Source organism: Brachionichthys hirsutus, unplaced genomic scaffold (genome assembly GCF_040956055.1).
Source record: "Brachionichthys hirsutus isolate HB-005 unplaced genomic scaffold, CSIRO-AGI_Bhir_v1 contig_723, whole genome shotgun sequence".
In the NCBI taxonomy this organism is placed as follows: Eukaryota; Metazoa; Chordata; class Actinopteri; order Lophiiformes; family Brachionichthyidae; genus Brachionichthys; species Brachionichthys hirsutus.
In genome coordinates this window covers 27,952-54,918 of record NW_027180336.1, presented here as the reverse complement: position 1 = coordinate 54,918, position 26,967 = coordinate 27,952, and the positions used below count along the sequence as shown (strand labels likewise).

General features: G+C 44.4%; 1 protein-coding gene across 1 annotated transcript; it reads left to right on the top strand.

The window, feature by feature from the left end:
- Positions 1-2,354: 2,354 nt before the first annotated feature.
- LOC137913594 (metal transporter CNNM4-like) lies at positions 2,355-26,659 on the top strand. Its single transcript, XM_068757237.1, has 9 exons — positions 2,355-3,768; positions 12,260-12,403; positions 12,624-12,758; positions 14,242-14,411; positions 21,296-21,392; positions 22,518-22,580; positions 24,523-24,594; positions 25,648-25,823; positions 26,408-26,659. The coding sequence occupies exons 1-9, from the start codon at positions 2,355-2,357 to the stop codon at positions 26,657-26,659; spliced, it is 2,523 nt and encodes an 840-aa protein (XP_068613338.1).
- The last annotated feature ends 308 nt before the right edge of the window (positions 26,660-26,967 follow it).

The following is a 26,967-nucleotide window of genomic DNA, read 5'->3' as shown; positions in this document are numbered from 1 at the left end:
GACTTACCATCACTCCGTAGAGACAAAAACAACCTCTGTTTATTCGACTAGTCAAAAAAAAAGGCACGAATGGGAATGTAAACAGTTCTGGGAACCACGTGATTTTCAGGAAAGCAAGGAAAGCTTTGACAAGGAATTTATGTGGGTCAAGTACCAGCAAAATCCAAAAGGGAAACAGACAATACCAGATTCAGGGGGAAAAAAACCAGCACAGTGTTTTACAAGAAATCATAACTGATGTATGAGGATTTCAAGCAGTCCTGTTGCAGTGCTGAGAGCAGCGCTGTTCAACTGCAGCAATGCTTTATTTATTTATTTATTATTTGAAAGATCGGGATCATAGAAAACGGCATTTTCGGTAAAAACAAAAAGGGAATCCGCTTTTTCTGATGTGTTTGAAAATGTTCATAGTCATAGTCAGCGAATCACTGCTGAAGAAAGCCCAATTTCCTCAACTAATCCACACAATTGTTGTCTGCTGGAGAGAAAGTCCACTTTTCACAGGTGCTCTCCGATTGCACTTACTTGCAATATCAGTTTTTTGTGAGCAGCATCAGCTCAGTCGTAACCTTGTTGGATTTAGTGAAGTTTAGTTTTCTGCCACTGCTTGTCTGTCTCTGTGTTGCCCTGCGATGAGCTGGCGGCTTGTCCAGGGTGTGCCCTGCCTCTCGCCCATTGACTGCTGTGATCCAGTGGTGGAAAAAGCGGTTGGAAAATGAATGAATGGATGAATGAATGAATAGATTTCTGCCATTGTTCGACAGTGTTGCACAATCACAGCAAGTTTCCTGCTCGGGCGTGTTCAAGAGGACTGAGATGCAAGTGGCATCTGATGTTCTTTACCGGAGCATTGCTCTTTTTGTGTTAGCTCACATATGGTGGGACACTTTCACCAGCAGTGCTGTGGTGCATTCAGGCCTGGTGGGATTTTGTATATTCGGCTTGCCACATCAACTTTTACACAAATAAACATTTAAAGCACGCTTAATTATTTTTCAATTAACAGGTCAACTGTTGGGTTTATTTTCTTTCTCGGCGCTCAAAGACTTTTAAGACACTTAGAATTTAGTTGAACGTTTGAAGATGTAAGAACACAGTAAATCTTATTCTTGGCCTGCTCCGAACTCCGATTTAACCTGGATGTGTCAGTTTTAGAAAATCTTTGCTTTTGAAGAAAAGAATATCAGAAATCTACTCAGGTGTGAAACCACGATCACTATCACTGGCTGATGTGGCTGTGGTTTGTGTGGTGTTCTTTTGCTCATAACCAGTCAAACCACCCACTGACATGATGTTAAGTGAAATATTTTTATGCTAAAGGTTCAACTGCTGTCCTCTAGTGCCTCATATTGATATCACAATGTTATCAAGTTATTGAGCTCTCTGCTGGAGGTGCAATTAAAAAGTGAATAAAGTGGTTCTAGGGTGTGTACCTTACAAATAATTAAATACTGCTTGCCATTGACTGTCATCTGCCTGATGGAACCTATAGGTGGGACCGAGCTCTCCTTTGTTCTCCTTTAAACAGCTCTTTAACAAACGTCTGTCACACCTTCAGTTGTTTTTGTGAGAGATCTTTTGCACCTAGATTTTTATTTTTTTTACTCCAAGATAAATCTCTACACGGAGTCCAGGTGTACCTTTTGGTGGTAACTGATTATCATTCTCAGAGGTCAGATACTTTCTCGCTGTTTTCACCGGCTCCATCAGGCTGTAATGTGACAATCTGACCATAGGATGGTGCTCTGCTCCTGCTAAAAACATTTACTGTATAGCAAAGCCTAATTGAAAAAGGGAAAGAACATTCAAAATGACTGTGGTTCTTATTCACAGTAAGAGTTCGTTATCTTTAACCCTATATAGCGGGGTTTTATTTTAAACCAAGTTATCGCTAAATGATTCGGAGGCTTTGTTCTTCTCAAGCAAGTATCATTCATTTATATCCTTACCATTAACATACTATACTATATACACTTTATATAGCATATACAGATATATATATATAAAGAGTGAATGAATGAATGAATGAATGAGCGCCTATAAATTCAGTTTCAATAATGTATGAGCTCCAAAATAGCCTAAAAAGTATCCTTTAGTTAATCAGGATTTAAAGGCATAACATTTCAAATTAAAAAATACAAAATAAAAATACTCTTGCTCGTCGACCTTAAAGAAAGAAATATCAGAACGCCTTAAAACTTTAAACTCAGGGGGCTTTGTCAATTTCTTTATGAATGACGTTCACGCTGCTGATTGGCTGAATTAGAGGCATGCAGGTATGCAAATGAGGGGGGCGTACTTGTGGAAACGAGTAGGTGACGTCAGTTCCCCTGTTCGCAGAGAGCGAAACAAACATGGCGATAGACTCGAGCGGACGGAGGTTTACGCTAACTCTATTGCTATTTTGGTGCGTTTTAGCGGGCAGGCAGGCCGACGCGGGCGTCCCGGAGTCCAGGGGGAGCACCCGGATACTCGGAATGAGGCTGGAGAAGTGCGACGCTCCGGCAGCGACCACGGAGAGAGGCGTGATCCAGGTGACCGAGGGCAGCGACGCGGTCTTCAGGTTCTACGGACTCCACTTGTCTCCAGACAGCTGGAAGCTGATCGGCTTCGCGGAACTTTACGCCAGTGATAAGGAGGATGACGCGTTCGGCGCAATCATCCTCCCTCTAAACAGGACTTGCTCCGAATTAACGAAAGACATAGTGATGTCTCCGTCCATGGAGGTGAGCAACGACAACACGTCCGGGGCGATCAGCCTGAAGATCAAGCAGCTCCGGAAGAGCGAGGTGGTGAAGGTGTTCGCCCTGTGCGTCCTGGGCAAGGAGGAGAAGGACCCCGCCTGGTTCCTGCTCCACGACGTGGACGGCAGGCTGCGGGTGGTGGAGGAGAAGAAGTCCCTGCTTCCCATCTGGCTGCAGGTGATCATCATCGCCTTCCTGCTGGTGCTGTCCGGCATGTTCAGCGGCCTCAACCTGGGGCTGATGGCGCTGGACCCGATGGAGCTCCGCATCGTGCAGAGCTGCGGCACCGAGAAGGAGAAGAAGTACGCGCGGAAGATCGAGCCCATCCGGAGGAAGGGGAACTACCTGCTCTGCTCGCTGCTCCTCGGGAACGTCCTGGTCAACACCACCCTCACCATCCTCCTGGACGACCTCACCAATTCCGGCTTCGGCGCCGTGGTCGCCTCCACGGTGGGCATTGTTATCTTTGGCGAGATCGTCCCGCAGGCGCTGTGCTCCCGGCACGGGCTGGCCGTGGGAGCCAACACCATCTTGGTCACCAAGCTGTTCATGCTGCTGACGTTCCCGCTGTCCTGGCCCATCAGCAAGCTGCTGGACTGCGCGCTGGGCCAGGAGATCGGCACCGTGTACAACCGGGAGAAGTTGGTGGAGATGCTGAAAGTTACCGAGCCGTACAACGACCTGGTGAAGGAGGAGCTCAACATGATCCAAGGCGCGCTGGAGCTCAGGACCAAAACGGTGGAGGACGTCATGACGGCCATCGGGAACTGCTTCATGATCCACAGCGCCACCGTGTTGGACTTCAACAGCATGTCCGAGATCATGGAGAGCGGCTACACCAGGATACCGGTGTACGAGCACGAGCGCTCCAACATCGTGGACGTCCTGTTCGTCAAGGACCTGGCCTTCGTCGACCCGGACGACTGCACCACCCTCAAGACCATCACCAAGTTCTACAACCACCCGGTCCACTTCGTCTTCCACGACACCAAGCTGGACTCCATGCTGGAGGAGTTCAAGAAAGGTTTGTGGGGATTTTCACGTGTTATTTTGCGAGTTCGAGGCACCTTCACCCGGTGACGACAGATCCTCGTTTTACTTATCAAGCTCAGAGGATTTGGTTTGATTGTGCCTCTTTACGAAGGAGGACTTTCCTGACATCTGTTAAAGAGAGGTCAGAGCCGAGCCTGACCTTTGACCTCTTTCAGCCGTTGGCCAAGCACATAGATAAGCGTCTGTCATCTGATGCCTTGATCGATTGTGTTTGTAAAACAAAGACAGAAGCGCAGATATCACCATGACGACAAGTGGAGCGTTCTGAGCATCGTCTACAAATACAACTACTTGTGAAGAAAGGGAAACGCTTCCTGACGCGTCGCGTCACAGAGCAGATTGCCTTGATGGGCCCGAGGCGGCGGCCATCTTTGTTTGTTTGTTTGTTTGAATGACATGGATTCTAAAGATGAGGTGGTTACGTAATAATTGACGTGATTATTATGCGTCTCAACCGTTCATTAGGACGCGGCCTTTTGCTCAGGCTCCTTTGTGTTGCGACTGATCATAGGTTTACATTTCAAGCCAGCGAGAGGCAGGGAAGTCTCTCTCCTGTTGGCGTGTAGACATCATTTGTATGATTAGCATTGCTCTAAAGTTAGCAGACAACAAGGCAAGGAGCTAAGGCGCTATTCATTTAACGCTGCTGGGAAGCAGGTTTAAATTTATGTCAGAAACACTTCCGGGTTTCGCTTCTCTTTCTCCTTCTCCTGCTTTGCTGACTCTCCTCCTTCAGCACACATGCACGCGTAACACAAGCACAGATGTGCACGCACTGGCGTCGTCCCCTACTGGGATTTATTTTTCCTTTCTCAGGCATCCCATCTCAAGGTCACGGACAGAAGGCAAACACAAGCTGACTGCGTCTCCGCTCTGAGCAGTGAGGAGTGACGGATCGATGGTCTTTCTGGAGCGTCGCTCTCCAAGCGCTTGTGATTACCGGTACTCCCGTCATTGTGCGGGTTATTGTGATAGAGACAGCCTCTCACGGCTGAAATCCTCGGGCAGTGACGGTAGTTCCCCGTGTGGTCTGGTTGTTGTCATGAATGGTTTGAAGTCCAGCAGTTTTACACTTTTCTGATTTGGCTGCTTTTTAAATCTCCCAGTTCCGGCTACACACACGCATTCATCCATCAACAAGTGTGTTGAGAAATCTTTAGTGCTTGGATCTTTGCTATTTAACAGGAACATGCAGTACAGTAATTACTTTCTGCGTGTTTGATGTACTCTAAGTTAAACAGCTACCCCAGAGGATCGGCCTCCATGCTGCGACTCCAGTCGCCTGCTTCCTCTCTGACCCGACTCCCCGCTCGCTTCTCAAAGTTCCTCTCTGTCGGTGCTCGGCATCAGTTACCATGGTGATGGAATCCAACTGAGGCATTGTGTGCACGCATAGGTTTCTTTAGTTTGTGCGCTACATTACTCAGATTTACTCTCAGCCAAGGCGTTGAACTTAGGAGCCGCATGTTTAGTCCTGAATAGATTGGAATGAAAGGTATCGGCGCCGTGTATCCTGATGCTCCTGCCTCAGTGTGTGTGTGTTTGCGTGTGTTTGTTGTGTACCCGATGACCTTTTCCGTCAACACGATGTGACCTTTCAGCAGTTCGACGCTGTGGCCTTATTAGATGAGATGAAACTTTAATGTTGTAGTGACTCTCATTGCAGGAAGTAAAACTTCAGACGTCAAAGACATTAGGAAAAAAAATACTTGAGAAAACCAGCTTTATTTATTATTTTATTATTTGAAAGATCAGGATAAAAAAAAATGATATATCTCATTTCATGTAAGATTCATACAGTGTATATATATATATATGTGTGTATGTACAATTATTTTATATCTCACAGGATTATTGTTAGAATATTTAAATCCACGCACGCTGGACACTTGATTTACTTCATTGTGGTCTCTGACGACAAATAAATAATAACTACAAATGATCAAGAACATGGAGGACAGGCTCTGTCCGTGTATCTGGGTTCCACTGTGAGCAAATAGTGCAGAGATAGATAGACTGTATTTATCCTGAAGGAAATTCTATACAACATAAATAAATATGAATAAACTGCTTAGGAAATGGATGGAGGAATGGACCAGCTCGTCTTCTATTTGTGCTTTTATGGCTTGTCTCCTGATTTATCTGGACCAGCCCACCCGTCCTTTAAGACCCAGTCACGCTTACCACGGTCGGCACTCGGCGCACAACACTCTGCCGCGGCAGACCAATGTCCTCCTGATGCTACTGCACCCAAAAGCAATTGTCCCATGATCGTTTGACCCTCATAATGTGGCTGCTTGACCCCGAAAACCTGAATCTTGAATGCGAGCACGTCTTTGACATGATGGCTTTGTTCTGCATGTCTAATATCTAATTTGCTGCCTCTGCTGACAAAACGTGCTGCTGTGGACTGTGTCCATCCAGCTGTGGACTGTGTCCATCCAGCTGTGGACTGTGCCGTCCATCCTGCTGTGGACTGTGCCGTCCATCCTGCTGTGGACTGTGCTGTCCATCCTGCTGTGGACTGTGCTGTCCATCCTGCTGTGGACTGTGCTGTCCATCCTGCTGTGGACTGTGCTGTCCATCCTGCTGTGGACTGTGCTGTCCATCCAGCTGTGGACTGTGCTGTCCATCCTGCTGTGGACTGTGCTGTCCATCCTTGTCCTGATGCCTTGCTTTGACTTGTGATAAGCGAGTTCCACCATTGTGCCTGCCCATTTGTTTTGCCAGCATTTACCCCTACCAGGAGTAAAGCAGGAGCTTGTTTATCATGAAGACAGTTGGTGAGTGAGGATAGGAATTATTTAGTGTCGGTTGGAGGTTGTCAATTCAGCTCAGGACATCTGTGACATTTCATATTTTATTTTTGTCAGGTAAATCCATTCATAAATAATTTGTTTCTTGCATCTGTGCAGTCATGTTTTATTTCTGCCAGATTTCATTGCGACACATCCCTGTGTGATATTAATACACAGCAATACATTTTGGGTTTCTCTGCATATTTTACAGTGTACCTGTCACTCAGTGAGGTGAGTGGGATGTTTGAATTGCAATGCACCTGCTGCAGTGAGCATAAAGGGACTGGATCATGTCTGTCTCTGGTGTATTTGTTTATTGACAGTCTTTATTGCTGCTTCTCTGTAAGCCTCTTCAACCTTTGTACCCCGACGCTCACAATCAAACACACCTCTTCTACCTCATGGGTGACACTCCTTGTGTACACACTTTTTAGACTGCATTTCCACAGCAGTTGCACCAGGATGCCTTACATTCCTGAACTGTTAATCCAACTTTAACCTAATCTGATTTGTGAACGCATCCTTCAACTTAAATCCTGGCTGAACCCGAGTCTTTAAGATGAATGCTAGTTTCTCTGTGAGCTCAGTTCTGAGAGTTCAATAACAGAGTTTTGCAGATGCCGGTAAAAGATTACCCGACCTCAGCCTGACAGGAGTTTTGTCACAGGGTGGACCAGAATCTCCACGCTTCTGGGTTTTTCGTTTTTTTGCGATGGATGTGTCGCTCTCTCTCCCCTCATCACCCTCTCTTTAGTTCTAGTTTTAACAAAATTAAAATAAACTTTGCCTCCTAGTTTTTGTTTTTAATTAGTTTTGAACCTAAAACTGAACAGCCGGCTCTGAACAGCGTCTGTGTGTTTGTGTGACAACGGGCGTTTGACTGTTTTTAAGAGACAACCCCTCAGGTGAGTCACAGAGTAAATGTCGTCCATCAGCTGACTTTCATCTCCACTGTGCTCTGATTTCATACAACCGACATGATTGATTTTAGTCTGTGGCAAATGTCTTATTTTCGGCATAAAACGTTTTTATTTCTTCTTTAATTTTGGAATCATCTTTAAAAAAGTAAAGCTTCTATATGCACAGTGTACGTTTTCATTTCAGACTGGAGTGACTTGAGTTTCTGCTACATTTTCAAATGTGCTGTGTGAAAATCGGTGGAGAAATGCTACTCTGCATTTACCGATTGTAACACGTATTTTAGGAGAGGGATGGAGTTAGCAGATTTTTTTTTCAGTTTTTCTGAGCAAGCACTCAGCGTTCATGCTGAATTCAAACATGTCACCTAGTATAGTGATGCATTCATGGTATCGTGTGGAGATCACTTTGCTCTCTGATTCTCTCCATTCGAGTCGGCTGCCTTTTTCTTTTCTTCCTGTGCCACCATTGTAGCTTCGAGTGCTGATGGTGCGGCTGCAGTCACCTCAGCGTAGTGTGCATGTGATGTTTGTGTTGCATCAACACTTCCAGGCTGCGATATCAGTCAGCAGGAGGGCGCAGCTCGGCAGGAACGACAGGGTGACGCAGCCATCAAGCTCCAACTGGGTTTTCGCTACTCGCTGCTTTGTGTAATCGTACAATCGTATTGGCTGGGTGTCTGAAAATATGAAACCGACACCAAAAAACAGCTTCTTCATTTTCATTCTACATCAACCCAAAAAGGCCAGAAGATGTGATTCACAAGGTATTTGTGATAAATGTATAGAATATAATAGCGGCTAAATGGAAACATTAACTTGACAGTGTGCTTTGACTAAACAATACAAGATTCCGGACGCCACACGGGCCTGTTTGCAGCATTATGAAGCACCGTGACAATGAATTCCTCAGATTGTCGAGCGAATGTTGAGTTAATCCTGTTTTCACTTTCTTCTAGGTTGAAAAAGATTTGTTATTATCGATATTTCAGTCTGAGCATCAGCCGTAGTTTTAGCTTTAAAACGGGTTGGAAGAGTTTGGCCGGTTCCGCACCCCAGGCCTTTGTTTTTGGTTGCTTGGATTGTATTTGCACAGGGGTACGCGTGTTCGTATGCGCTTGCGTCTTTGTTTCCTGCCCTCACAGTGTGCGTGTTTTGCAGGCCGTGGCAGTGACGAGCACCGCTGATATGTGGCTGGCCAGTTGTGTTTTGTGCACGGGCGGTATGCGTCCGGCATTCCTTTCCCATACAGACTCATCATCCTCACCCTTTTGTAGCCAGTGGATGTTTCATGTCAACACGTGTGCAAGCTGGCAGGCTGCTAAAGGAGCAGCCAGGGCGCAGAGAAACAGGTTTGGAAGGTCACTTGTCCGGCTACGAACCGAGTCCAAAGACTAGTAAAGCACCGACGAGTACACGTAACAGAGGATGAAGAAATCGCGTAGTAAAAGTTGTGTGACGATAATCGGCTGAAACCGAACTGAAATACGGCACGGACAGATTCACATTGTCTCTAATGTGGTGTAATATTCACTGAGAAACGAGAAGCTGCAGCTCAGCAGAGTTTAGTGGTTGTTTCGAAGGGCAGCATTTTTCTTGCTTCCTGTTTTAACAGAAAACCTTTTCTCTTAGGCAAGGCGACTTTATTCAAAGTGCTTTACATCAGACATTAAAAGCAGTACAACAGGGTGCAGCAGAAGCAATAAAGAAATAGACTTAAAAACAAACAAACAGATAAAATGGATTCTGACTGTCTGTTTTAGAATCGACACAGCAAACAGGTCTGCGGTTGATTCAAGTGAACCATGAAATGCATCAAATGAATTACCGTACGAGCAGCAGGGTGTGTGTGTGTTTACAAGTGTGTGTGTATATAGTTACTAGATCAGATGAGTCAAAACATTCTAGGACATTTCAGCCAAGCGGCATCAACAACAGTGAACTCGGCTCCCTGTAGCTGCAGAAAGGGAGCGCAGGTCTCTCCTGGCGTGTCGTATTCTAACTTTGATGAGTAGCAGGAGTGTGTGCTCTGTGTCTGAGTCTGGAACGCTTGCACTGCACTCAGACACTGAAAACCAGCAGCCGGAGACACAAGGGAGCGGGCTGACTGGGGGCTTTAATTGTAGACTCAGCTGGTGGGTCAGGAAGCAGCGTGTGCTGGGTTGAACTTTCTTGTAGTGTGTGTGTGTGTGTGTCTGTGTGTGTGTCTGTGTGTGTGTGTGTGTGTGTGTGTCTGTGTGTGTGTCTGTGTTTGTTAGTGTCATTTTGTGTGTGTACTCAGCAGACATTGAAGTGACTCTCCGGTAACTGGGGGTAAGTATGCCCCCCCCCCCCGGGTCAGACTTCCTCTGAAATATTGACTCAGCACAGCAGGGAGGGGTCAGTCTCTCTCTCTCTCTCTCTCTCTCTCTCTCTCGCACACACCTTGTTGTTGCAGGGATCTTGTCTGGAGTGAAGGATGATCTCCTAATGAATGCACTCAGAGGTTTGAAGTAAAAGCAGACGGTGGATTGTCAGGACAGGGAAAGGCTGGTTTGGGTGTGTGTGGGGGTGTGTGGGGGGGGGGGGGGGGTCAGAAACCAGGACTGTTCAGTAACAGGACTCAGTTACCACCGCTAACAGTGTGAAGGTCAGCACAGCTCTTTGCTGAATCATGTTTACACATTTACAGACTGACTTTCGTTTATGGCTGTCGATGACGGTCCTGGGACTCGCACGGAGCTTTGTGCTTTTCTCAGAGCAAGTCAGCCATCAATTGTCATCTGGTTAAATCCCTGAGGCATCCTGTCTGCAATGTGCGGGAAGCTGAATCCCATGGAAGTCCATGCTTAGATGCTTAGTCAGAGGTCTGCTTCGTTTTCCTACGAATGTCATGTCAATGATTTGTCTTTAAATATTTATTTTGTGTTGGGAACACAAAATAAATCAGCTCCGATGATCTCCTGGACTCTTTCGTACGCAGTGATTGTTGTTCACCTGCTATAGTTATGTGTCCAGACTAAATACACAGCACGGCTGCCCCACGTCACAGACTCCGCTTTAATTCCAGCTCTGTGGGAAACTGATTCCTCAAAGTGTCTATTCTTGGTGTAAAACCAGGAATGTAAGGAGTGTGTTTTTAGTTATTGTGCCAGTAGGGTCCACTTAGCCAGGACACAAAGGCAGACAACAAGGACACACACAAAGACAGAACACTGATAGCTTTTGATCTTGTGATTTTTGGTCGTATGAGCCATTCTTAAATCTCAACAAATCAACCTTCTTATTTAAGGTTGTTTGCGTGTTTAATTTTTTAGGCCAGATGCCATTCCTGCTGCAACTCTGCATTTATTTATCTCATCGATCTGTGCAAACGGTGTTTAGTGTTTGATGATGTTTTTCTGCCCGTACTTCTTCTTTGCTCTTGTTTCATCCTCTGCCTTGACTTTAGGGTGTGTGTTTGAATGGGTGAATGGGTGAATGGGTGAGTGTGAGGCCTCATGTAGCAGCTTGAAGGTGCAGAAGTCCAATCACCATTTATTTTTCGTAAGTGTGAGAATAAAATGTATCTATATATAGGAATGAGTCAGCCTGAACAGTCCATGCTAACAAGTTGTTGGTGTACTTATATGTGCTTTGTGTGTTTGTTTGGTTTGGGGGTGGGGGGGGGGGGGGCATATGTCCTAAGAGTGACTCCATCTCTTTATTAATGATTCAGATAGCTGAGGTTGTACACAGTCTGCAGCTGCCCATTGTCCATCTGCACTTCGGTGTGTGCGTGCGTGTGTGTGTCTTTAGTTCGCATATGTGTGTTTTTGTGTTATACTGTAACGTTCATGGCCAAAGTCCAGACCCAACCCCAGCTGTAACAACTTTTACACAGTAACAGGGCTACTTTCAGACCAGAGCTGCTCTCAAAGATGGAAAACGTCATGCTATGCTTGGATGTTGCGGCACCAGCAGAAACAAAAGCTGTGAATTAGAGCAAATTGTATGCTGATAAAGATTTTAAAAAAAAACGAGGGTGAGACGGTGTTATGAATATTTACCTCGCATGCAAAAATGAGCAGGAAATGACAAAAAAAAAAGAAACGCATCAGGAACTTACATCAGGAGCAATGCAGCTCACAGTTTCCATCTGATTGGTGTTAGAGATGACTTTATAGGTCGGCATTAGGGCTGGGCTGGGCTGATGTGGTTTCATCAGCCTAGCCTTGCATCATGTTCAGTCATGTGTCTCCACCCTGTCCAAGTGAAATGTCCATTTAAAGCAGAGCAAAGAGCAAACGTTGGCGGTCGGCTGTCTGCTCTGTCTTCTCTCCACGTCATTTTTCTGTTTGTGTCCATAAAGTCTGATAAATCCAGTTGATCAAAAACACTACCTCATACACCGTTAGCGAAGTTAAACTAGTGATGTGTTGTGGCTGTTTCATTTGTGGTGGTACACAATGCATATTAATTATGTGTACTTGGATTAAATGTATATTGTAGTACCGGTACCCCTGCGTTCACTAGACTGATATGTAGACATGGTAGATACTAGATAAAGATGCTTGGCCAGCTTTAACTCTGGTTATAGAGCGGTTCGTGGGAACATCAGAGGTTTTGTGCTCAACCAACGGATCCCAAACGTTTGTGTCTGAATGGGCAAACGATGACCGGTGTGGTCGGTCGGTCGGCGAACAAGATGAACTCCTTCAACCTGTCTGTGATGAACTGATGGAGCGCTCGCCTGAAAATCCCTCTTTTGATTGTCTTTCTGCCACAGGAAAGTCCCACCTGGCCATTGTGCAGAAGGTCAACAACGAGGGCGAGGGTGACCCTTTCTACGAGGTCGTGGGGTTGGTCACTCTCGAGGACGTCATCGAGGAGATAATAAAGTCAGAGATTCTGGATGAATCCGACCTTTACAGTGAGTCCAGCTTTGCTTCTATTTGCAGTATCTTGTGAACTTATGTACTACTTGCAGTACAGGCAAGACTGTTTTCATCTAGTTAAACAATAATAATACTTTTAAGAAGAATATTTTCTGTTATTCCATTAAAAAAAACTATTTATGTGAACATATATTTTAATGTAGGTTCTTTGTATTTTTGTCAGTGAATTATTTATCTCTGCACATCTGTGTTTAGTGGACAACCGAACAAGGAAAAAGGTGGCCCCCAATAAGAACAAGAGAGACTTCTCTGCCTTTAAGCATGAGAGTGAATCCAAAGTGAAGGTGTCTCCTCAGCTGCTGCTGGCCGCCCATCGCTTCCTGGCTACAGGTGAGCAAAGGTCCGATGCAGGTGTCAGTCAATCATGATAGTATTGCTAAAACATCCGGTAGGTTAAGCTTGTAACTTAAAAATATGCATGTGAACATTCAGCTTTGTCGCGTAGCCGCAACACCGTTATGCCCACTGACTGACGGGCACGTTGGATTTTGAGAATTTTCCCGACTGACGAGCAAGGCAGGTCTAAATGTAAGACCCAATCAGTACCGCTGCCTCTGCTCAGCGCCACGAGAACACACTGGGCTTGAGCCAACTGGACGCCATCCCTTAACGCTGCTGCAAAGCACTCGGAAACATTTTGCAGTGTGTGTAGTGTGGAGAGAGTTGGCCGACACACTGCCAGAAGCAGGTGGCGCTAGCTGTTGCTAGCATTACGTAGCACCTCTGGTCTCAGACGCTGGAGCCAAATTCCACTGCTCTGCTGGCAAAACGCCGCCGTGTGTTGACTTTGTTTGTTGACTCACGATTAGCGTTTCATTTTTCTGCCTCGGTTCGTTACTCAGGAATTTAATTCGTGGAAGTTAAAGTTTACCTTTTTACTCTGGTTCAGATCATTGATCGCTAACCGGCTCTTTTTAGATTATATCTGACATGAGTTTCCTGCATCATAAATGAATGCCGCAGTCCATAAGTTCAAAGGGTTTCTATGTTGTTTGGTCAGTAGATTTGTTTTTGAGTAAAAAAACAATCTCAAACATGATATCTTTTTTTTTTTTTTTTTACTGAACCAGTTTAACTTGTTGACTTATTTCACAAACTCGAGACCAGAGTAAGAGGAATCTCTTTGTCTTTTGGAGAACAACGCTGAACATTTATGGCTCACCTCTCACTGTGTGTTGCACAGCGTTTTGTTTGCCGTGTTCTTTGTTCTCAGCTTGGGTGGAGTCCTGATTGCAGCAAACCAGCCATGCAGAATGTAAAAGATGCACTTAATTTAGTTTTTTAAAGGAACATGAACCATATGGAGGACTTGGCTTTTGCTAGAACACTGACTGATTTTGATTTCTTAAGAATATCATTGCAACTGTGATCATTGTCATGTTTTATTAATTTGTCAGTTTATCTGTAAACAAATACTCTGAGTCAGTGCAAAGAGGGGCTGCATTATTTTAGAGCGACTCGCTTGGCAATATGTTTTTTTCCCTGTGACTAAAAATGCATATAACAAAGCACAACTCCCTCTGTCGTTCCCCCCACTTTTAGTTTCATGTATGGGATTCTGATACTGATAATTATATGGAAAAGATTTTGGGTCATGTATCTGTTAACTTTATCCTCTGTTGTAAGCCTATGCAGTTTACTTTGTCATGTTTGTAATACAGAAAAAGGCACCGTCATTGTTTTACATTGAGGAAGTACCTGGCACTCTGCTGTAGTTTTGTTATACTTGCATTTGAACTGATCTACATATAAGAACGTGTTAATACTCTAAATGTAAATCTGTACCTGCTTGCCCTCCTCTCTCTCCCGGCAGAGGTGAGTCTGTTCAGCCCATCTCAGATCTCAGACAAGGTGCTTCTGCGAATCCTCCGCCATCCAGATGTGATCCAGGAGATCAAGTTCAGTGAAAGTGAAAAGCGTTCCACCCATCACTACGTCTACCAGAGAGGAAAGCCTGTCGACTACTTTGTTCTCATCCTGCAGGTGCGTGGGGCATTAGTATTGATTTGAACAATCAAGAAAGTATTAAAAACACTGGGAGTTCAAAAGTCACAGTCAGCTTCGTAAGGAGATTACAAATACTTTAAGGGCTTTAGGATTCAGATTTGGTGGAGGGCCGTGATGCAGAAGTCAAACCTCTATGGGGAAATTAAAATGGTTTTACTGTCGTTAAAAACGTGTTAAATCAAGGGTAAGCGTAAATCAAGGCGATACAGTATGCGCTTGTTGTGTACTCTTTGTACAGCAATCACATCAAAAGCATTGACTTTATTGACTCTAACTTTTCTTAAAGTTTTAACAGCAATTAAGTGAATGATTTACAGTGAAGGGGTCAGAAGCATGTCTGATGTCTGAAGGTTGTCCGATAAGTGTTAGGTCACTAGGTCCGGCTGTATGTAGGAATATGTCAACATGCAGTTCACCCCTTTACGTACTGGAGGTTGGTCAGCAGGAGTCACACCACAGTCCCAACTCAACGTCTCAGTCATTGAGCGCTTTCACTTTGTCAATCTTAAACCGAATTTGGTTGCATTAAGTGTAAATGATTCAAAGGATCAAGCGCAGTCTTAATCACACAATAAAACCTATGGTGGTCACTGATGAATGGTTCTACAGCAAAATAAGGTTTAAGAGCCATCATGGCCGCTAACCTGCTCGTTTCGTATATGCGTGTGTTGTGTGGACAGAGTGGGAAAATCCACAAGCCAGAACGATTTGGTGTTAACTATTTGGTAAATAAATATTCCTGCACTTTTAGGGAAGAAGAGACTGCAGCAGCAAAACTGGGACAAAAGCCGCTTTGTAATATGTAGCGTCAAAACTTCTATCGAGATGCTGTTTGCATGTGTTGTTCCTCGTGTCCCTTTTTACTCCATGAAGCTCCCAATCATACCAAAGTCAGAATGATGACTTGCAAACTGCAGAAATGGAACCAGCCCAGGAGCACGGGGATGCACGGAAAGATTGATCAGGGTAAAGGATAGCCAATCAGAAAATAGGGAGGGCATTTCCAAATAAAGCCGGCTCCTTAATAATGTGTGAACGAGTTTGCAGACAGCTGTGACCTCTCTCAGACAAATGGAAGGACAGTGGTGGTGTTGAAGGACATTCTCTTTATTGAGCCGCATTATATAAGACGGTCGTCAAGGGAGACGCTATTCTCACCTCTTGTCCAAACCCACGAACACACTTCCACTTGACGGTTCCTGTCTGTGTACGCACACACACTCAACACAGTAACATCGGCTCTATCTGCACTAAAATCCCACCAGGTGGGAAATTTACATTTCATTGTCTTCGTCTCACGCTTTCACAGATGTTTTTTTCCCCGTGCGTTTGTAATGTCATTGTCTCCAAACAGTCATTAGCAGAATCCGATAATCCAGGGAACCATTTCGACTTTCTCCTTGCCGATGGTCTCGGGTAAATTTTCTCCGTGGGAGGCCGGATACTTAGGAGGTTGTGGACAGACCCCACATGTGGAATCATCCGCTGAGGGCGGCACTTACTGTCGCCACGCCAGGGAGGGAATTTTCCATTGCAGGCTACATAGAATGCGGGTATCATTTGTGACTGTCAAGAATGCACTGGGATTTTTATTTCTGATATAAATGGAAGCAGTATTTAGCTTTTTTCAAAAATATTTTGACATTAATTTTCTCAAAATAATCTGAAAATTAGGATAACTATTCAATGACTCAGTTTGAACAGAGGGACTAAAACTAAATATATTGTTTTAGTACATACAGATACACTGCAGACGTCACTGTGAATTATTAATCTGTAGTTAATCTGTAGAGTCTAGAATTTGTGTGTGCCGCTCATATTTATCCTTTAGACATTATTATGCTGTTACATTCCAGGAGTGCTTGGTTGGAAATGGGGAGAATGAAGAGATTTTTATTTTTTTTATATGGCACTAGTTGTTCTGGTATCTATTCTTAATACGAATACTTATTATTCTGAAGGAGGTTCATACAATTTATGGCATGTTAGAACTGAAGTATAGCTTCCTTTGCAGGAAATAAATATGTCACAACTTGAAGTATCTTTATTTTAATGCTTTTTCCATATTGTAATGTCTGACATTTGAACTAGTCTAACGAGCAGACTCTCAGTTCCTTACTGTCGATCGCCTCTTACAAATACAATAAGAAATGTCCCTGTTGTGGGACTAATAAAGGATCAAAACACCTCCGGAGATTTACAGAGGCTCCCAAAACCTGGCAGACGGAATGTACTGTGTGTGTGTGTGTGTGTGTGTGTAGGTGTGTGTGTTACTGTCAGCAGACTTTGGGTTTACGAGCGATGTGATTCCTACGTGTTTATAGTTGCCGTGAGATTCTCACAGTGGGTGGTTGCGTTCACAGGGTTCCCTCGGCTTCTGGAGAAACTTTGACGTTGTTCCATTCCAGGATTACTGAGTCAGAAGATATTAGTGAGCAGCTCTTCCTGTTGTGGGCGAGAGCTGGAAAAATGTCTGCATAGGGAGAGTAAAAAATATTCCTAGACTTAAAAGGTGTGTGTGTGTGTGAGAGAGAAAAACATAATGACTTTGCTGAAACTGTTTCTTGGCTTCAGCGACCACTAAACACTAGGTACACAAACGCACAGCCATGATGTGTGTGTGTGTGTGTGTGTCCAAATCACACCTCAATGTAATCATTTTAATTTAGATAATTTGGGCTTGTGAATACTCTTCACTTTCCCTCCTGTGGTTCTGTTTATTCTTTTGTCTCCGTGAGAATCGTGGGTAAAACAAGACAGAACTCCGGTGTTGAACTTTTTGTCCTGCATTTGGGGGGGTGGGCGGGGTTACGCACCGGTGTGCAATCAAATAAATGGCTGCGCCTCATTGAGAACTACTGTGGCACGCAGGCCAAACTGAATGGCCAGTCTGAGTATCTCCTCCGTTTACCGGCATCTTAAGTCTTGTACGTGTGGCTGCGACAACATCCGCCACTGTGGAGTTTCACTCTCTGGAAATGCAACTTCTAACATCTTCTAACTTGGACGTCCATGGGAGCAAAGCCTGGTGATCTGTTTTCTACTTCCAACGTTCTCAAAACTCTGGGGATACAGCTACTGTACTTCCCTACACACCGTGATACTAGCACAAATACAAGCTGGAGGACGGACAGACGGACAGTTAAAATAAAGAACACAGACTATTTAGAAGTATTTGAAAGCGAAAAACAAAAGCATTTTTCTTTCGATTATTATATGAAAAGATTTCAACTAATAATCTAGCTAAAATGTTGAGTGTTTTTGTAAAGCTTGTCTGCTTGTTTGTGTTTCTACCTCCATGACTTCATTACAGGGATGTGTCAGAGCTCCAGAAATGGTTTAGTGGCTATGTTATTGTAATGGCAACGAAACAGCTAGATCTACACTAGTAAAATATCATTACCCGTAACTGTAATTATACTTATTGCAGTGCAGTCATGCTCTTATTTTGCTAAGGGATTTATTGTAATGATTTGATGACTGAACCTGAACTCACCTTGATTGGTTGAAAGCTCCTCCAACACGTCCGTCCTTCCTGCTTAGCAGTCAATCCAGGTGAATCATCGCTCAAGGTCACAAAGAGGTCATTTAAAATACACGCGCTGCTCGATGGATGGACACGCAGTTCTTGCTCTTGCTCACATTGTCCATGAATCACAACGCCATAAACCTCCAGTGGGCATTTGACGCGTGTCCCGGTAAAAACACGCCGCCGTAAACTCCCACTCGGGCTGGACTTGAAGCTGAAGCACAGCGGTGGGTTAGAAGTTGGTGACAGACGGTGTTTGACTCATAATGTCGGTATCGGCTGAGGGGCTGTTAGCGTGCTCGCCATCAGGTTTCACCGTGTTCGTAGATGTTCCTATTGAAGTCTCAGCCTTTTCTTTCACACTAGTCAGGCTGAGTTTGCAAAGGTTTTTACCCTAAATATATATAAAACTTCACTTTATTATATCATTTATGTGCATCATCATACTTCATTTTATGATCCTATTCAGAAGTATAATCTAGAGATTTGAAAACGGTTTGGCGAGGTAATCAAATGTCAGGGTAAAGGATGTTAACAATTTGTTTTAAAAGCAGCTAGCCATGAGCTAAGAACTGACAAATAAAATTTAGAAAATCATCCAATGTAAAAAAATATATATTATAATTACTGTGTGGGTGTGTTTTGATTAGATTTGATTGATTTCCTGGAATAACAAACAATAATCCTTTGTCATTTCAATTGTCGTCATATTTTCATTCAGATTATTACAAAAGCGTGATTGGCTTTTGGGAGTCTGTGGTGTCGCCTGTTTCTAACGAGTGAGATGAACATTTCACGTAAGAGGAGAGGATCTCGTTCCAAATAAAGGAGCTGACTGTATTTCTGTTAAACAGGTGCGGCTCAATTCATTGTTGTTTGCAACTGTCAAGCAGCACACTCGTGTTGCTCGTCTTCATCGGCTGACCTTCTGACAGCGTTTTTGTCTGCATTCCAGCCTGAAGCAGGTTTTATTGCAGAGTCTCTCCTGCTCAGTCTCAGTTTGTTTTTTTAAAGGAAAAAACCTAACATTGCTGCACGTTATTGTTCAAAGTGTTCGCAGGCTGCAGATCTGGGAAAACTGGTCTGACGGGACGACTAGCAGGCTTTACACCACTCCCCCGTCTCCCTCTGTTTTTGTTCTGTCTCTCCTCCCTCCCCCAAAAAACTTGCCATGCTGCAGCGTGGATGACTAAAAATCACCAGGCATCAGCCTGCTGCATGTTTGTAAGGCATGCGTGAGTGTTTTTCTGTGCATGCTCTACAGGTCAAGTATTTGACCCCAGCCAGTGGCAGCCTCCTCACAGAGGTGACCATATATTGAGAGGTGACTAGAGGTAACCTTTGCTTCAAGCATCAAAGGAAGAAGTCACGCAACGATAGAGCAAATAATGAAGGTGGGATTACAAAAGAAACATCAGGAGGTCAACAATCCTAGACAGACGTGCTTGTATTATATGCTGGTGGTTAGTTTGTCCAAGTAGACTAGTCAGAGGTTTGCAGTGAATGTCTGCGCCTCCTTTAGCCACACTTTGTCTTTGAGCAGGGCCTTTGACCTCTGACTACTCGGCGGCCTCTGGTCGCACGCAGCAGGTGTGAACGCCTTCAACAGGAAGGATTTGGACCAGCGCGTCAAGGCAAATGTGTTTGTCACTGATTCACCTTTTAAAAATGCAAGGTCAAAAATAAGCATCTGGACTGAACATCTGGACTGAACACGTGACAAGATAGGTTTTTACTTCTGGAGAAACTAAGCAAATGTTCTTTTGTTTCCAACAAAGCATGTTAAATTAACAAGCAGAAATTAGCAGCGTTAAGAGCGCACTGCTGAATACAAGCCTTGAACTGAACAGTGTGTTTAGGTGCTCCTCTCATTTGTCATGTTATTATTAACAGTTAAATAAAATAAAGAGCTGTCATGAGTTAAGACATTTTATCAACCAACCTGAAAATACATCAATAGACAAAAAAAAGTAATAAATGGATCAAATAAGGCAGTACCCCCCCACCCCAGCCCAGAAAGCAATAAAGGGGTTTGTGTTCATGAATGTCTTTATTCTTTACAGAATCACAGAGTAATCCGCCTGTGGGGTGTCGGGAGGAATGAGATCAGGCCAATTGAATTGAACATAAATCATCCCTCGCAGTCAGACGGGCTTGATGTTGTCTTCGCTCCTGGTCGGCGTTGACGGCTCGTATGAGCTGCGTGCTGCAGCGTCGCGGGTCGATGCTGTGAGCTTAATTCAGCACAACATCTGAGACGGGAGCCGCTTCCCCCACCCGCTGTTATATCCAAGCTGGGTTCCTAAATTGGCACACGCCTTAAAATAGCACAAGTGTCTGTAATAGCAGATTGTTCATGTTGGTAAAGAGTCACTGCGTCAGACCGGCTCATTCCAGGAGGTTGCAATGAAATCAGGACGGAAAAAATGTTTCTTCAAACTTAGGTTACTCCTAACTTTACTTTTAACTGTAATTACCGGTATATTAGACACGTTTTTATTCTTGTCCCAACTCTAATGATGCGATATGAGTTCTTAACCTTACATGGGATGGTACACTGAAAAACCCCCCACATTTCTTCATGATGCTTTGAATGTCGTTTCAAGCTCGAATCCTCTCTGTCCACCCTGGCATATTCTGGGATTAAACATATTTAGCTGACTTGGCTCTTCTGGCTGTAGTAAAGCTCCCTGTTTGTCCCCCTTTTATTTTACCACCTGTTCCACTTTCAGCAGCGTGGAGGGATGGAGGGATGGCACTGTGGATTAACTGTCCTGTGTTGTTGCTGCAGTTCACACATTCCAGCAGGCCGTTTCATGTCACCTGACTGTACCAACACAGAGGCCTTCTTAACCCCCCTTCTGTCCTCCCCTCTCTCCCCCCCCCCCTCTGACTCCAATGTCTCCGTCCCTCATCCTTCAGTGTAATTTGGTCGCGTCTTTTTCATGCACGCATACTGAAATGAGAATGTGCGAGTCCTGACAGAGTGAAATCTGGTCTCTAATCAGGGCCAAAGGAAACATGCTTCCTACTACAAATAACGCAGCCTCTCTGCAGATGATCATCATTAATGAATGATGATGTGCCACTTTGTTCTATCCTGTTATTGCACTGCCCTCTAGAGGCCAAAGAGTGTAATTACAATTACATTGAACGTCACGGTGATAAGGCAGTGTTATCCATTTTTACAAGACTTTACCATCCGGTTCTTTATTGTTTAGGTCTGTATAGAGCTGCAACCGTTAGCCAATGAATTGGTAATCGATGTGAGCGCTGTCGTCACAGATGTCGTTTCTCACACCACATTCGCACTTTTATTTCTTTTTGCCAGGGACGAGTGGAGGTGGAGGCCGGTAACGAGAACATGAAGTTTGAAACGGGACCTTTCTCGTTCTATGGCGTCATGGCGCTCAGTTCTCCCACATTGGGTGAGTTCAAAAACTCTCCTCTTCCTCTTCCTCTCCTCTCAGGTTTGTGTCTCTGTACTCCCACCTAGTGACGAAATCTAAGAATACAGACGCCTCTCCTGGGAGCGCTGCAATAATTTATGTTCTAAGCATGAATTGATGTTTATTCTGAAAGTAAATCAGGGCTTTTACAGATTTGGTGGTTAATAATTAAAATAAAAACTGCTTTAATGATTCCTAGCACACATTTAAATTTACTAAATATGTGACAGGGATTGTACACCCAGATTATGGATTAAGCATACAGACCAATAGTGCTATATAGTGGATCGTCCGTATTTCTTATTTTTTGGACAGTAATAAACTCTGATGGACTTTTAATTCAAGCTGTCTCACCATCTTATTCCCCGCCCCTACAGCACAGAGGAGGGGCCTGTTCTCTTATACTAGGACACGCCACCGTATTGTTTTCATAAAGGTTTTTGCGTGTAAATTGCTGCAGTGAAGATATCGTGTCGGGTGGCGTTCCAGCTCCACCTGGCACGTCACCACCGTCACGTACAGAACGTGTCGTCTCAGCAAAGCGAACACAAGGAAAATACACGGATGTTGTCTGGCTGATTCCGTTTTACACTCTCATCTTCTTCATCCGATGCTCAGCAGCTGACCGCTTTAAGTGCCACCGAGAGGGATCGAGTTGGGAAGCTTGATTTCATGACTTAACCTCCTTCCTTCTTTCTCGCCGGCATCTTATGATCGATCTAATCACCTTAGTAACCAGAACCCGACCAACGATATTCACACTGAAACTCTGTAATCTGTCATGTTGTGTTCCTGCACCGGCTTTCCAGTGGTTTTGTCTCATCCTGTCCCTGATCTGTGTCTCCAGCCACTGTCAGACATGATATTAACATCAGTCCGGGTTGAACATGTCTAATGGACGCATGCAGAAATGTATTATTACTCCCGGTGGGAACAGCTGGACTTAAAGCTGTTGTATTATGATCTCATCACCAAGAGCCGATTATAATACAAAGCTTAAAGGCTCTCCCAACATCTCACTCACTCACTCTCCATCCTTACCCTTCATCCACCCTCCTCCGTGCTTCCTATCCCCCCCCCCCCTCCCCCCTTTTCTCCTCTCAGTGGTGGCACCTCGTCCGCGCCACCTCTCCTTTAAGAGGTTTTCTCTGTTCTCTCGTTTGCCAGGTAAACTCCGGCATGTCTGGGTCCTTTAACACAGTGAATGGGGGGGGGGCAGTCCTGGCTCATGATTAGCCAGATGTAGTTTTGACATGTTACGCACACACTAACAGTAGATATCTGTAGAAGGCTAAAATACAGCCTGTAATGCACTTCACCTGTCGAAACGATAGATTATAGTTCTGCTATTTAAATTAAATATTGAAGTCGTGCTCATCGGAGTGAAAGGCACGCTGTGACATCCCTGGAGGCATGTTCAAAGGTTTCAGTATAAGGAGTGAGACATTTACCCTTAAAGGGCAGATTTATTTTTGGCAAATAAGCTCTTTCTTCAACCATTGCAACCTCAGTCACACCTGGTTTGATTGAATCAACCTTTTATTTGCATGAGTATTGCAGAGAGGCGAGTAGATGGTGCTGGGGAGGGAGTCAGAGCAGCTATTCTGAAATGAATGAAATAAGTGTGAACTATATTTTCTTCTTATTCAGGTACGCATGCATCAAAACCGCAATAGTCTTATTGTAATCAGGAATTCGATTTTCTAAGAGTAAGTTGAAGAACGATAGGAAGATTCAATTTGATGCTGTGGTGGCAGGTATGGAGTAAAATGGGAAAAAAAAAATGTTAGTCTGTTAAATGCCTCAGGATTTTCTTCTGTTCCTCTACATGAAAATCTGAGCTTGTCTTTGATGTGGGAACGACAGAGCCGTTCACTGACGTACCGACACATTTGCACACAAAGGTTGTTACTCATCAGGAAGAAGGTTGATCAAAGAGCCCATCTGCCAAGATTAGTTGTTCTTCCACTGGTAGGAGACTTCGGGGTAGAAAATGGTCACCGGAGAAGTTAAAGTCTTAAATACCGAAGGATAGGACAACAGCAAAATATATTCAGAGATGGGAATATCCTCCAAGAGGACAAGCAGTCGTTTCTCGCTCTGTGTGTTTTACATGAGTATTAAGATATAAGATCACTGTCACCATGCTGGGGGTTGTCCTATCCTTCATGGCGTAGTAAAAACCAGAGTTCTCAAAACTACATGACATTTAAGCACATCATTCATTAAATGTACAACCAATAAAAATGTCCATTTACAAAACTAATCCCAGTCCTCGCTCATTCTTGAATAAAGACAATAAAAATGCTTTGGTAATTAACATTTCATTATGAGATTTTTGTGCGCTGAGGATTGTTTTTGGAATTGGAATCATCACTTGTCCATTTTCATTTGATGTCACTAACTTGCCTCACTTTAGATTGATTGTTTTAAATCCACTGATTTCATGAAGTTCCAGTCGGCGACTTTTCTGATTAAAAACCGAACGGAGATGATTTTTATTTTTATTTAAGCTTAGTACCTAAAGTTTGGTGCATACCGCACCGTTAACATTAACCCACTTGTTTTTTTTGGGGGGGGAAAGGAACTCTTAATGCTTCAGCTTTTGAGGAAACGGTTTGGCGATCTCTTCATGTTCCAACATGACTGAGGTGAAGCTGTCAGAGCTGCAAAGGGTCGACCGATATCATACTAAATCCTATAGTTTAAGAATGAGATGCCACTGAAGTTCGTATCTGTGTGAAATAAACAAATCTTTGCTTTTTCAGTGATGCAAACAGTGAATTTCATAGTGATTAATGCAAATATTTAGATTTAGCTCTTGTAAAGATCACTTATCCTGAAGTTCGCATGACCTAAACTGACTGAGCGCCTATTTTGTCAAGCAAATGTCAAATCCCTTGAGAAAAACAAAATGAAGGCGACTGAATCTAAAGGATGAGAAGGGTGCCGGCTGGAGCTTAAGTCCACCGTCTTGTGTGTCACCGTAACAAGGATCGCAGCATGACGGAGTGAAACCTAACCGACTAGCTAAAGAACTAGCCGTGCATGTTCATAATTAAATACCTAGCTTAATCTGTTGAAAGCTAACACTAGTTGACCTGTCCAGGTAAAACAGTTTCCTATGACTCACTGAGGCCCCCTGCTGGAAGACTCTCACCTACCGGTAATAACACGGCGGGTAAACGAGCATGTGTGTGTGTGTGATACAGTAAGATTATGGTGTTATTTTGGATGAAATCAACAAAACTAACCTGTCGACATCTTGACGACGCCAGCCAGTGTTAGTCGTGATGGAGATGGAAAACCACTGCACTGATGCATTCGAGCTGTAATTACCGGTAGTGATGATGTCATCATGTTGACTGAACATGTCAACGGCTGTTCTGACAATCTTCGGCGGTTTCTCTTGGATGTTGATTCTACTTTTATCTTCGCCGCTATAAACCCTCTGGAGACGATGTTAAGATCAATCGTATCATCGTATGAACCGTTCCTGGCTTCGTGGATGAGAGTGTTCTGTATCATTGAGCAACCGACGTCTGAAGATGTCACCTTGCTGCCAGGATATGGCGATCACTATTTATCAAATATTTTCTTTGGCCAAACAATAGATAAAGAAACGAATCAATCTGTAATAGCAACTAAAATTACACCACAATGATGTTTTGCCTGATTAAATTTAGCAACTTATTCTTCCCTTGGAATTCACTTTGAGGGATTCTGATGTTGAATCTTCTTCCACCTCTGTCAATAAGCTTTATTTAAACTGCTCGCTGACGGCCGGTGGAAATACTTCCAGCTTTGTAAATATGTGAGGAATCTGTACGAGCACAGACCTGCAACAGGCTCGCTGTTGTGATGGTGAAACAAGCGGTACGTACAGCGGAGTCGTTTGAAATAACTCGCCATTAACCCTCCGTATGCCTGTTCTCACAGATTTTGGTTTGTTGCTGTTGCTGCTTTCATCGTGCTCATGTGTCCTATTCAGTCGCATCATCGATTTAACCTGCACCTAAAACCTAATCCGCACATTGTGTTCATGAGGGCTTCCTTACTCTGGTGTGTTTTTGCATCATGGCGGCATTCATTCATGAATGACTGAGAAATAGTTGTTAGGTTCATACTGCAACTCTCTGTAGTGAGAAACACCGCTTCCTATTTTATGAATACAAGCAGGATGTCCTGTTGGCTCTAGTTTAATTCATCCCTCTGTGTGTGTGTGTGTGTGTAGAGTTCCGTTCGCCGTCCCACCTCAGTGGGTTGAACCGCACGGCGTCCCTGAGCGGAGCTGACCGCACCGAGTCTCTCTCCATCAGCGGCAGCAACACCCAGCTCAACAGCGCCCCCCTGCAGCAGTACACGCCCGACTTCTACGTTAGAGCCCTCACCGACCTGCAGTTTGTCAAGGTTGGTCGTGAGATTTTAATCTCGGTCGAATTAACTTCTCATTTTCCGAATATGCAAGGCCTCGAATTTTTTTTTTTAAAAACATTAATAAGAGAGAATGTGATGAAGTCCTAATCCCTTTTGACATTTTGCTTCAATTGAACACAGTCAGAGTTTATATCTACGTTTGGACCTCATCAACGTCATTGATTTTTGTAAATATATGCTCATTCTGATTATTAATCCAGCGACTCAACACAAAAACAGTTGAAATATGGGAAAGTTGTGTAACGCTCCGAAACCTCTGATTACACTATTCCATGGGGTTAGAGGGTCTTTAATAACCGGAGAATTATATATGGTAGCAGTACAATAGTTCTCAGCCCGGAGGCCTGTCCCCTGTCCCCCGTCCCCTCGGGCCTGTCCCCCAGGCCTGTCCCCCGCTGAAAACTATTGTACTGCTACCATATAGTCTTCTAAACATTTACATCGCATTACAGCAGACTCCTAGCATTTAAAATGTTCCTTCAGGTTGTACCCTGGAAAAAAAAAAGAAAGCGAGCTTCATGTTTGATGTCATCCTGACACCGCCTCGTTCCTTGCAGGTCACGCGGGGCCAGTACCAGAACGGCCTGATGGCGTCTCGTCTGGACAGCACGCCCCAGTCCCCTGAGAGTGGGCACAACATGGCTCCCATGGGTCAGACCTCCCCCCTCGCCACGGGCAACACCGCCATCACAGACCTGGGTGTGGACTCCGCCCCTACGGAGAACGGACCGGACGAGACGACGCTTCTCCTCAATGAGCAGAACTCCCCACAGACACCCAACAACAGCCAGTTGCAAAACAGCGTTTGACCCCCTCCACCCACCCACCCACCCACCAGCTCCAAAGTCCCGCGTTTGCACGTATGCACTACTATAATAGAATGTATGCTCAGAAGGGGAGGTGTGTGTGTGTGTGTGTGTGTGTGTGTGTGTGTGTGTGTGTGTGTGTGTGTGTCTTAATGGGGATGCAGGATGCAGACACTCGCCTTGGCGCAGCTGAGAAAGCGACGAGGGACGATCCATGCCCGCATATTGTGTAAATATGCAGGGATTTGAGCCAAACACCCCGGCGGTCATACCAAAGTGTATCTTGGGAACTTCCACTTTTCCCGTCATTT

What these genes read in the sequence shown, in the direction of transcription:
- LOC137913594 (XM_068757237.1), top strand. Translation starts at nt 2,355, where the DNA reads ATGGCGATAGACTCGAGCGGACGGAGGTTTACGCTAACTCTATTGCTA. An exon ending in GCTCAGTTCTCCCACATTGG is followed by an intron (nt 21,393 to 22,517) that starts GTGAGTTCAAAA and finishes TTCTCCTCTCAG; the next exon opens with TGGTGGCACCTCGTCCGCGC. An exon ending in TCTGTTCTCTCGTTTGCCAG is followed by an intron (nt 22,581 to 24,522) that starts GTAAACTCCGGC and finishes TGACCTGTCCAG; the next exon opens with GTAAAACAGTTTCCTATGAC.